This window comes from Onychostoma macrolepis, chromosome 06 (genome assembly GCF_012432095.1).
Source record: "Onychostoma macrolepis isolate SWU-2019 chromosome 06, ASM1243209v1, whole genome shotgun sequence".
NCBI lineage: Eukaryota > Metazoa > Chordata > Actinopteri > Cypriniformes > Cyprinidae > Onychostoma > Onychostoma macrolepis.
The window spans coordinates 19,992,224-20,004,836 of NC_081160.1; the positions used below are offsets into that span (position 1 = coordinate 19,992,224).

Sequence of the window (12,613 nt, forward strand, 5' to 3'; positions counted from 1 at the left end):
TATAAGTACTCGCAAACTCTTAAAAGAAAAAAAAAACTATCCCAAAGCAGTGTTTTTTTTTGTTGTTGTTTTTAATACAACTATATTGTATTCCTACCATTTTTGTATTTTAAGTTCAAATTTGGATTCTCTTAGCAACTTAACTTTATTCATGAGAATGAACAACAGCCATTTGTTAACATGACATCCGCTTAGTTTATTCTTTAAGAAGATTAGGTTTTCATCTGTAAGGTCGCAACACCAACTTCATATTTCTAGGATTGTTCATGAGGTTAGAAGATTTTCCACTAAAATAAATCTCTCGTTTCTTCTGCAGCTCTTCCTCCCAAGCCAACAAAACCCATGACACCAGTAAATGGCAACGGTGTGAAAGAAGCCGCCAGCGGCTCATTGCAAGAAGCGGAATGGTACTGGGGAGACATATCAAGGTAAGAGTCACTTGACACTAGACTTCATTTCTCACTTGATTGGATTTCTGTCTGTTCTGCTCTGAAAATCTTTCCTCATGCCAGTTAGCTCATAGTGTGACTGCCCTCATCACGTGGTGGACACGTTCGGCAGTGTGCAAGTCAGGTGATAGTTGGCTAGTACAGTCATAAGGCATTTGGATAAGATGAAAAGTTCTCTGGGTTGTTACTTGACTGTTGGGAGATGTCAGATCTTCCTATCCCTCCACCTGATGGTTTCCAAGTCGCTAGCCTGAGGTGGAGTCAGTTCTGGAGTGTCATGTTGCTCTTTCAGCTGCTCTGCAAACTTTTCTGTTCTTTTTTTTTTTTTCTTTATGTAAGCTGGTGAACCTATTTTGATCCTCTCCTCTTCTTTTGGCTCACTTATCCTGGAGGCATGTACGCTTTTTCGCAGCTGTACAAAAGCAGAAAGGCAATGCAGTGGGGGAGAGACACAGGAAGAGCTGAATAGAGAAAGACAGGGGGTGGTTTAGTTGCCATTACTTAAGGGGAGGGATAGAAGAACCCAAATCTCCAAAATGTCAAGCTGTCTGGCCAGTTTCCAACACAACCCATAAAACTCTCAGGTTTTAGCAGATTAGTCTGCTGCTTAGTGACCAGCTTTAGACTCGTTTGATGTTGGGCAAGTAGAAATTCTGCAGAGATGCTCACAGGCTCACCGATCTCTGAAGCCCTGCTATCCTTTAACTCACACAGTCCCTTCCCAGATAAACCAGATCTGCTTTTCGCGTCGCTTCAAACCTATGTTCAGTGCTTACTAGTTTCAAAATCAGGAAGTAACTAAACTTCAGGCATCAAATAAAGAAGAACTCCAAAGCACAGTTGATGCTGACTGTTGAATTTAAAATATAGACTGCTATTATGGTCTCAGTGAAGAATATGTTAAATCCTATTATAATATTACTACTATACAACCATACTTAGTTAAAGCAGTGGTAGTGCATTTAGAGATTTAACTTATGAGAGATCAGATTTAAATTTTAGTTGAGTACATAGTAATGGTTCTCAGCCATGTTAATCATCAGCATGCCTGTTGTGGATTCCTGATTTTCTTGTAGGCTTGAGCTTAGATGAAATCAAAATTGACTCTATTTATTTACAATATGTAGCCTACTCTTTACTTTTTGGGCAAAATTGTGCGTTATTCCACAGATATAACACTGACGTTACTGCCGCTTGCTCATCATGTGCATGACGTCATCTGTGCACCTTGTCTTTTTCTCTGCTCTTTGCATCTTTATACATCATATTGCAATGCTTTTTTTCAATTACATCATATTACAGAAGCAAAAATGCTTGTAATTTCATTTCTCAATTGCTTCTCTAATCCAAGCATGTTACTTAAATAGGACACCTCCCCTAAACTAGGAACTTGCTGATGCACTACAGCCTAAAAATGCACCTGATTCCCACAGCTCCCAGTGCAGGATGTAAGAGAGGCCTCCTCCCCCAGAAAGGTGGGAGCAATGCTTAGTCAAAGGCTCCTTACCTCAGCAGCCCAAAGTAGGCTAAATATACCCCCTCCTGAGGAGCCAGGGTCGGGGTCAACTGAGCTCCAGCATGACTAGGCTGTTGGCTGTCAGGAGAATGGGAGGAGTCCTGTGTGACATTCCTCCCAGACAGACTAAAATAGAGAAGGGGGCAAAAAAGCAGGAAAGTCTTTGAAGCCTGACAGCTCCTCCGCTGGTCGTCTGGAGGCACTTTTAAAGAGACAGTCTGTCTGATTTTAAGACAAGAGCTAGAGGCATCGGCATACATGTGGGTGTGCAGGACGGGGTCAACAGTTAAACCATTCAAAGATGTCTCACTCTCTCCCAGACGGCTGTAGCAGACAGTATGGTCACAGACCAGTGCCTTTGCCCTCTGCCAGACCAAATTTATTTATACAGCCAGGCAAAGAGAAGTCATGTGTTTTTGTGTGTGTGTCAGCCCTTTCCGTAGAGTATAGGACAGAGGCCACGGAAAACTTATTTTAGCTGTAATTATGAATTATTAAGCGCAAGATTTGATGTGTGGAGTATCTGTCTTTTTTCTGTGCAGGGAAGAGGTGAACGACAAGCTGAGAGACATGCCCGATGGTACTTTCCTGGTACGTGACGCCTCGACCAAGATGCAGGGAGATTACACACTAACGCTAAGGTAACTAATATTTTGGAAAGCTTCTACACGTTTAAAACCCTCTCCATTCAGCTTACATTGATCTGTGGTCCAACACAATCTCTTTTTTTTTCCCTACAGGAAAGGTGGAAACAATAAGCTAATAAAGATCTACCACCGGGATGGGAAGTACGGTTTCTCAGACCCGCTCACGTTCAGCTCAGTGGTGGAGCTCATCAGTCACTACAGGCACGAGTCCCTGGCCCAGTACAACACCAAACTGGACGTAAAGCTCATGTATCCCGTCTCCCGCTACCAGCAGGTAAATGGGTTTAGATTAAGGCGGGGGTATCACATTTACAGCCATCCCTTCCTTTCCTTTTACCTCTTTTTCCTCCCACCTCTCCCTCGCTCGCTTCGGCCCTAAAGAGCGTGTTTGCTGAATGAATTGTGCAGCTTGTTTTGAGTGAAACTGCAGAGGCAGCAGGATGCTTTTGGCATGAAATATTACTTTGTTTATTGCCACAGCAGCGCACCTCCTAAATAATTGCACACATCCACAATGTCGAAAGGCCATCCAGGCATTTATTCGTTTCCCCCTCCTCCTCCTCCTCCTTCGCCCTCCCGGTATCTTTCTCAGACACACAGGTGCTCATTATTTAGGGGGTTCCACAAATGTAAGCCCTCGAGAGGCACTTACAGATTCCAAGATTTTTATTAATGATTCCTGGAAGAAAATTCCTGAAAAATGGCTTTCACTTTGTAAGCAAAACCTACAGTATGTTGCTGCGAGCAGTCCTTTTTTTCCCCGTCGCACTTTTCTTCACTCAGCAATTCATATCAATAACAATGCATTTACTCTCGCTCTCTCAGGATCAGCTGGTGAAAGAGGACAACATTGATGCAGTGGGGAGGAAACTCCAGGAATATCACAATCAATATCAGGAGAAGAGTAAAGAATATGACAGACTCTACGAGGAGCACACAAAAACCTCACAGGTAAGCCCCTTAGAACATCACTATCGGATCGATAGACAACCAACCCATTTACTCCAGTGCTAAACGCCACATGCACAAACAATTTATTCCTTTACAGAAGCTCATTGACCAATTAACCAAGTCTATTAAGAGGCACAGCATCACATCCATTGCTTTATCTTTCCTTTGATTGCAGGAGATCCAGATGAAACGTACTGCAATAGAGGCCTTCAATGAGACCATTAAAATTTTTGAAGAACAGTGTCACACGCAGGAACGCTACAGTAAAGAATACATCGAGCGATTCCGCAGAGAGGGCAATGACAAAGAGATTGAAAGGTACGCAAAGTCCTCAGTTAAGATCACTTTGGTCGGCAACCTTGATCTATGGGTTTACAAATCGTTCTTGTTTCTTTCTCAGGATCATGATGAACTACGAGAAGCTCAAATCCCGTCTTGGTGAGATTCACGACAGTAAGACCCGGCTTGAACAGGACCTGAAAACACAGGCTTTGGACAACAGGGAGACGGACAAGAAAATGAACAGCTTAAAGCCAGATCTCATTCAGCTCAGAAAGATTAGAGATCAGTACCTTGTGTAAGAAGAACCTTCCTTTGCACCTCATTTCGTCATCTTCATTGTTGACAGTTTTTCCTCCATGTATAAACACTCCGCTGCTTCTTTCTCATGCAGCTGGCTCAATCATAAAGGTGTTCGACAGAAACGAATAAACGATTGGCTGGGGATCAAAAATGAGAACACGGATGAGTAAGTCAAATTGTCATTTATTACTTGAAATTTGAGATCAAATGACTGGCTCCATCACAGCATCTAACACATTTCCTTTCCAAATCACAGCGCCTACTTCGTCAGTGAGGAGGATGAGAATCTGCCACACTACGATGAGAAGAGCTGGTTTGTGGGGGACCTAAACCGAACGCAGGCAGAGGACTTGCTACACGGCAAACCCGATGGAGCCTTCCTCATCCGCGAGAGCAGCAAGAAGGGCTGTTACGCCTGCTCTGTTGTGTGAGTATCTTAAGAAGATGTAGACATAGTGAGGTTATAGTTATGCCAATGAAATAGGAGAATGTTGATTTCTTAAGTGTCTACAAATTGTTTTCTTAGACTGTATTTTTTTTAATTAAAAGAAGTCGTTTTAAAAGAGAATTAAGTTAACAATAGTATGTGAAATGACAAACTCGCATTAAAATGTTAACATTAAGGTCATTTCAGTCTATAATTTTTTCAACTTAAGTTCAGATCTAGTCTCATATTTACATTCTCTGTCCCCAAGTTCCCATCTCATCTCATGTAGGCATATATAAAATTAGATGTATTTTTCATAGACATTTTAATATTAAGACTCTACCTTTTCCCAGCTACAAGAAACAAATCAATGTATCGATCCTCTTTGATTATTTTCACCTCTAGAGCGATATGAACTTTGGTTGTCATTGAGCAAACTGATTGCCTTTATCTTTGTCTGAGGTCAGATTCTGGTTCGAAATCACATTGATAATGAGATCTGTCGTGTTTCTGTCTGTAGTGTGGACGGCGAGGTGAAGCACTGCGTCATCTACAGCACACCCCGCGGCTACGGTTTCGCCGAGCCCTACAACTTGTACAGCACTCTGAAAGACTTGGTCCTGCACTACCACCAGACCTCACTGGTCCAGCACAACGACTCGCTCAACGTGCGGCTGGCGTACCCAGTGTATGCACAGATGCCCTCAGGCCCTCGGAGATGAAGACTCGCCCCCCAAAATAAAAAAATAAAAAACTCTACACTCATGGGAGGGAGGAACAGTTTCTGAACAAAAAAAACATACCAACAACTACAAAAAAACACTTGCTGCAACACGTCAGCCACCTTGGAGTTATATATTTTTACAAGAACAATTTGGAGGGCATTCTTTCTAAAGACTGCTTGATTTGCACAAGGAAGTTTTAAATGTTTGTGAATGTGAAAAAAGCAGAAGGAAGCAGTGGAGGCGAGTTTCAGGTGACCCGCGCTGCTACCTAAACTCCAGCTGGGACTTTTTACATGCTCCGTTTTAGCTTTTAGCTTAAGCTTTTTTTTCCTGCCTCGATTTTCTCACATCTTTCTGTTTTTTTCTTTTGTTTATTTGTATTGTCTTTGCAAAATCCTTAACTATATGTAAGGCAGGAAAATAATTAGTTTGTTTAAATGTCTCCATCTCTCTCTTTAAGTGTTTCAAAAAGGCAAAAACTGTAGCAAACAGACGACTGACACTTTCCAGAGTGTTCTCACGGTGACTGCTGCTGAACGAGAGGTTGTGGGATGGTTTGGGAGGGCACAAGTGAAAATGTGTTGTAGTCTTAAAAACAAAAGCTTGTTTTAACACTAACACTAACCTTAGAGGTGCTTTTTTTTCTGTTTGGCTGGATCAAAAGTTTTGTCCTTTCCTAAGCAGTTAAGATCGCTACAGCTCAGTGCAGAGACCAAAGTTGGCATGGGGAGGACTTTTTTTCTTTCTTTTTTTTACTTCTTGTGATAAAATTGGCTTGTATTAATTGAGCGAAATGATACTTAATACACCTAGTTTGCAAACTACTTAAAATAGTTTGGATCTGTGTCCTGTGAACAGAAGCTCCACATTTTTTTAAGAACCAAAATCGCATGCACAGACACAGTCGACATAAAGCACTTATATAGAAATGACAACTGACCGCTGCACCAAAATTGAAAAAAAAAAAACAATTACTTGTTTTTAACTAATGTGGCATCTTAATGCTTAATTGGATTTGTGTACCTGTCAAACATGTTCAGAAGACATTCTTCAGTAAGCAGGAGCAGTGTTAGAGCAAATGTGCTTCAGTACGTAACTTGAAACAAAGTGCAATCCAGCTTTTGATGGTAGAGAAGTGGTCTGTCAGAGAGAGAAACAAACTGCTCTCAGTGGCATCAAAAAGCGATAATCACTTGAACCTTTTGAAAAAAGCCCCTTTATTGCCTAGTGCTTCTCTTTAGCAGGTTGACTCATTCTGTATCAGAAAAGAGATAATACACTTTTCATTGTTTGGCTGCCTGTTGGTTTTAATGTCGCACAATAAAACCTTTATGAAAATATTCAAAGCTATATGCACAATATTCACTGTCGGTACGTCAGTTATTATAACTTCCTGTTTTTGTTGGGCTTCTGGCATGCAGGTGTCCAGTTTAGTATTGAAGTTCACATTATTTTTTGTTTTCTTTCCCAGTTTCCCATTTTTTACGATTTGGTTGTATAAGACTGTTATAGTCTTACAGGTCATTAACCAGCACAGACAGCCCTCACTCACCACTGCAGCTACCCATCTCACTCAATCCACAGCATGCTGCAGTAGAAAAAGCAGCATATAGTAAATTTAATGACATTATTTGTCAAAACACTCTTAATGGCAATTTCTAACTATTTTATGTTTTGGCAAATTGGTGGCAAATTCAAACAACTGTACCGTTTTGTACGATCTGCTTACACCCCATTTATGTTTAGGTTTGGGTGGAAGTTTTCGTATGAATCAAAACAATTGCCAAATCGTAAAATAGTTGTTTTTTTTCATGAAGTTGTGTTGTTAATTGTTTCTGAAGTGATCTGCATTATTTGAGATGGAAAACTTGGGAGTCTTTTGGTGGGTTAGTTTGGAAACAAACAGAGCATTCAGTCAGATCAGCTGTCGAGATGAACTTACAACCTAGAGTCCTAATGAAAACCACATGCAGACAGGGAAACTGATGGAGGTTTTCCCCCATCCACTGTTCTTTTCAGTTGCTTTTCATTTGCTATTGCAAGTGGCTGTGGTTTGATTGGGTGTTACTGGCAGAACTCGGCGTTCTCATCTTGTCTGCGCTAACATCGCTGTGGCACGACCAGAACACGCTAACCTCAGCAGATCAGCTGCTTGATTTTAGTTCTGTGTGTGCGACCGTTCACTAATATGTCTTTGCAGCCTTGGTGTTGCCTTTTATTTTTATTTTTTTTCTGTGGAAAGCTTTTGGTTACTGTGTTCTATATCATAGATCCAGCTTTATTTTCATTTTATTTTATCCTCCAAATGTTTTTTTTTTTGTCGTTGTTTTTGAAGCTGGGCCCCAGAGGGGCCCTCTGTGTATTACTTGAACTCTTGCATCACTCACCATTGAATGTCTTTAATAATACATAGATACATTTATTAAAACACAGGAAATCCCTTTTATGGCATGAGTGGATTGACTACAAAACGTAAAGACTGGAACTCAACTTGTGTGTTTTGTTGAAAGTAAAGGGGCTTATTTATGTTCACAGAGCTGATTACTGGAGTCCAGTATAGCACACATCATATTTGAATAACTGTTTGAAGAAAAAAAAAAAATGTTTTAATCACTTTTTTGCTACGTTTATTAGAGTTTTCCCAGGCGTCGAGACCAAAGATTTAAGTTTGGTTTGTTTTATTTTCTTGGGTAGTTTTAGTTTTGAAGAGATGCATAATTTTCTTCCCTTGTATTTCAATTGCCTTGCTTTCATGCAAACTTAATTTTGTGTCTTAGTTTTCGGGTTGCTATTGCTAGCCCCTCACTTGTCTGGCAAAATAACAATGTCTTTATTACTGTCCGTATATTGAAGGGTTCACTGTGGATTGGCTGGGGGTCCATTTTTTTGCCATTTAAAAAAAAAAAAAAAAATCTGATGACAATTTGTTTACCGAAATGAAATGTAGTTTTGTTAAGCCTCAGATTGAACAGGCTGGCCTAAAGCTGATTCATTTTTGCACTCACTTGTTTGTAAAAGATAAATGCTTTTTTTTTTGTGTGTGTGTGCGTGCCATCACAGTTATTCCTTGTCATTAATTTGTCCGTTAGGTCACTAAACCACCTCTAAAGTTACCAAAATCAAGTGTTTCTATGCCTCTTTTCTTTACAGAATAGTCTTGCGTTCACTCCAGCTGGAGTCATTGTTGCTTTTTTGTTTTTTTTGTTTTGTAAAACTCATTAAAGAAAACAGACAACCCTATACCACACAGAAATGTATGGTTTGTTTAGGAAAAAAAGAAAAGCGATTGTCATTCTCTGCAGGGCAGAAAGCAGTGGGGTTTGTTGGTTTTCTTTGTTCCTATACTCAAGAAAGCATGAAATATTCTGTTTTTCTTTTTCCTTCCGAAAGTTTTCAGGGACATGAAAAGCATTGCATTGGGAATTCGTATGAGAGACATTTACTAGAGTGCATTTTTTTGTATTGAAGTGGGAATGGGGGAAGCGCACACATTATAACAAGCTGACAGAATCAACAGTGCATTGCTTCAAAAGCTCAGAGGGTTTGGACATGTACCAAAACAACCTTTCTTGACTCATAACCGCTTGAGTTTTCAGTTAGACTCTGTACAAAGCAGGTGTTATGACTAGAAGACCTGGCTAAGGTTATTTCCGGACTGTTAACTAGCACTGGCTATTGCCCCCTTGTGCAGTTCTGCAAAGTTTTATTTGCAGTCAGGTTTGAATATGTTGTGATTCTCATTGGGAGTCTTTTGTGTTCTTACCACAGCTGTCCCACCATGATATCCAGCACATTTCTTATATATATATATATATATATATATATAAGAAAATAACAGGTTTTCAAAAAAATGAAAAAGGAAAAAAAAAAAAAACTATCACTCTCCTTCCCACTTTGACATACGTAAAACCCAGCATGCTTTGGTACTCTTGACTGTTGTTTTGTGTAATAAAAACAAACATACAAAAAAAAAAAGTAAAACAAAAAAAAAAGATGTGGAACAAAAACTGTTAATTGTCTGTTTATGGTGTAGTCAAATATAAATTTTAATATAGCTTATGAAAAGTCTGCTTTTTCAGCTAAAATAAGTTGGAGCCCTTTGTTGCAGTGACTAAAAGCAAAATGATGTTCACAAAAACTGAGACAGAGGAGCTGAAGCAATAGACAACAGCGTGTTCAATACCGTTTGCACAACCGACTCAGTAACGTATAAATGCATCTCATCTGAGACCTTTAAACTAATGTTTTCTTCATACTCTGATCATCTTATTGACTGAATATTCACTTTTATTCTGCATCAATATAAATATTTCCTTAACACCAGCAGTGTTTCCATCTCTGGACTTTTATAGACTCAGCTTGAGCAATAAGCCACGGGTTCTCCATGTCCAAAAAACATACATACTGCAATGAAAATAAACGTGTTGCACCGGCTCCAGTCCATTTATGCTTCTATAAACAAGTATTTCATGTCTTATAAGACAAGTTATGGCACAAAAGGACATGAGATACTTAGCTCTTCATGTAGAGAACAAGAGATGTCAGAAATCCTCTCTCTCAGTATTTGACTTTCATTGTTGCTTCTGACTTATTCTTCAGTTACAATTTCCACCACAACATTTTCTTGTATCTGTTACAATAGTTTGTATTGGTTGTAGACTCTCCATTTGTTATGAGGTGAACTCATGTATATAATCAATGGAACTCCACAATATTCAGTTCTCTTGCAGAATAAAGAAAATATTTTGTTCAAGTCTCTGTCTTTGCGTATTTTTAAAATGTGCAGGTTCAGGAGATTCGTTATTGGTTATAGCCTATAAAAATGTATACGATTCGTTTTATAATTTTTAATATATGTAAATGATTTATGAAGTAAACACACTTCACATTTTAAAGGCTGCACAAATTGTAGTTTACTGATTTTTGAAACAGGAAAAAACAGGCTACATAAGAAAATACAACTATTTTAGCTGTATGTTAAGACGAAAAATAAATATACTAAAATGTATTTAAAATACATTTATTTCATGGTAAGTATGCAAATACATTTGCATAGTTATGTACTTAATAAAAATAAACTGCAATTGTATTTTTAGTACTGGTAGACAAAGTCTGCTAAACTGGAACAACGTGCGAAAGTAGTGCTGAAGTCCAACTAAAGATATACTGAAGTAGATTTGATTGTGCTAAAGTGGAAATATTGCAAGTATACTTCGAGAACACTTTAAATATCCTGAATTAAGCCCAATATTATTCAAAGATCATACGATCCTTATTAATAGTGACATTAAAACACATTTTAGGCTTAATATTAAGAAATGTGCATTGTGCACAAGAAGTACTCCAAATAAAGTTGAATTATAATTTTAACATCAGTAAGTTTCAAGCAATATGTAAGTAAATATGTTAATAGATTTGAACTACACATAGTATGAAATAAATGTATTTTAAATATATGTGCATTGTGCACAAGAAGTACCCCAAAAAAAAGTTGAATTATAATTTTAATATCAGTAAGTCTCAAGCAATATGTAAGTAAACATTAATAGATTTGAACTACACATAGTATGAAATAAATGTATTTTAAATATATTACTTTTTTTTTTTTACTAGGGGTATTCATTTACATTTGGTGCAATCTTCTAAATGTTTTTCTTAAAAAAAAAAAAATCATAAATAATAAAAAAATAAATAATTGCCATCTTTCGATATGGATCAACACTGTCAGATTCACAAGTACAGATATGTCAAATATTTATTATAAACTCGCATTAATGAATGAATTGTGGATTAGAATGGTTTTCAATTTTTCTATTCTGATTGTCAGCTTCATCTACTGAATTGTCTCCACCACCAGACTAGATTGGCAGTTTATGGTGTTGACTAACCAAAACATTTTAGTTTCTGGTGTCATTACCTAATAATAAAAACTATTTCAAATTAGGAAAATAATCTAAATGTCCAAAAAAAATAAATACAAAAAAATACAGAGACACAGTTGTGAAACCTGTTAGAAGAGGTGTATTTTAATATTGACCTATTCCTTCTGTCAGTACAAACCGTTCTTATATATATATAGCGGGTAAACAAGCTAATAAATCACACAGAATGACGTTTTTTGAAAATCTAAAAATGCAGAAAGTTTCCTGTAAGGGGTAGGTTTAGGTGTAGGGTTGGTGTAGGGCAAGAGAATATACGGTCTGTACAGTAGAAAAAGCATTACGCCTATGGAGAGTCCCCACAAGGATAGCATACCAGACATGTGTCTGTGTGAAGCATTGAATTATGCTCTGAGGACAGGTGGTTTTAAAGAGAAGGATAAGTAACATCAAAATATCAAGTAATAAATCAAATGGTGCTTTGTGTTAAGAATAATCTCAAATTAATTTCAAAGTAAATATACCTATTTTTAAAACAAATGGCAGGTGAACCATTCTGCCCCATGTCTCAATCTGCACTTGTTTTGGTAGAGAAAGTCTGGTATTATTCCTGGACCAGATCATTTGGCCTTCATACATGTCCAGACTGTTCCGACCTGCTCATGACTCTGGATCAAGGGCTAAGCTTTGGCTAAGTCCTCTGAGCCAAGTCTTTATCAGTCAGCACTGTGATACACTTTGTGCTAAGACATGTGTCACATTAAACACAGCTGTAATTAATGATAAACAAAAATATCACATTCAAGGCATTCGTCCAGCTGCATGGATCATCTTCACTCTGTGAGCCGATATGATCTCTGGATTTGTTCAGAAGCTACTTGAAATACTATGAAAACAAAAGGCTTCACTGGATTTTCAGGTTCTCTGCACATTGCACAGCCTCAAAATTTACATGTAGTACATTTAACAGATGCTCTCCTTAAAAAATGTAAATCCCTACAAAATATAAAGTTATATTTTTGTAACTTTTATTATAATAGCAAGGGATAGTAATTTTCACTTTTGGGTGAACTATCTCTTTAAGCAGTTTTTAAGCTGCTAGAATGGACAGTGTGCATAATGTATACAGCAGACCCAGAAGTCATTGTGAGTGTGTTATCTGGCCCTGGCAGGCTCATTAAACTTGACGTAAATCATTGGAAATGGAGATGAGAGGTGCTGACAGCTCATATTCGTTAATCTATAAAGGCCAAGGGGCAGCTGATCTTTACGTCCTTTATCAACTGCACTCGTCCGGTGGGAGCGTGGGGTCATAGGGAGGGATGGAGTTTGAGCCCCCTGAGTCACCTTGCTAGAACTTTAGAAAACACAATAATAGCAAAATCAATAGCCTCCAAGTCGTGCTGTTTGATAATATCATGAGTTGATAGTTTCAGT

The 12,613-nt window shown here is 38.3% G+C and overlaps 1 protein-coding gene across 4 annotated transcripts in view; it reads left to right on the forward strand.

The window, feature by feature from the left end:
* pik3r3b (phosphoinositide-3-kinase, regulatory subunit 3b (gamma)) overlaps positions 1-10,050 on the forward strand; it is a 146,520-nt gene extending 136,470 nt beyond the window's left edge. For all 4 annotated transcript variants that reach the window (XM_058778103.1, XM_058778104.1, XM_058778105.1 and 1 more), the window contains 9 exons: positions 317-428; positions 2,508-2,606; positions 2,706-2,886; positions 3,438-3,563; positions 3,739-3,881; positions 3,964-4,140; positions 4,237-4,311; positions 4,402-4,572; positions 5,093-10,050. In XM_058778103.1, coding sequence (XP_058634086.1) covers positions 317-428; positions 2,508-2,606; positions 2,706-2,886; positions 3,438-3,563; positions 3,739-3,881; positions 3,964-4,140; positions 4,237-4,311; positions 4,402-4,572; positions 5,093-5,294 — 1,286 coding nt within the window. In that variant the 3' untranslated portion in view covers positions 5,295-10,050. The remainder of the gene's footprint in view (positions 1-316; positions 429-2,507; positions 2,607-2,705; positions 2,887-3,437; positions 3,564-3,738; positions 3,882-3,963; positions 4,141-4,236; positions 4,312-4,401; positions 4,573-5,092) is intronic.
* Positions 10,051-12,613: the final 2,563 nt, after the last annotated feature.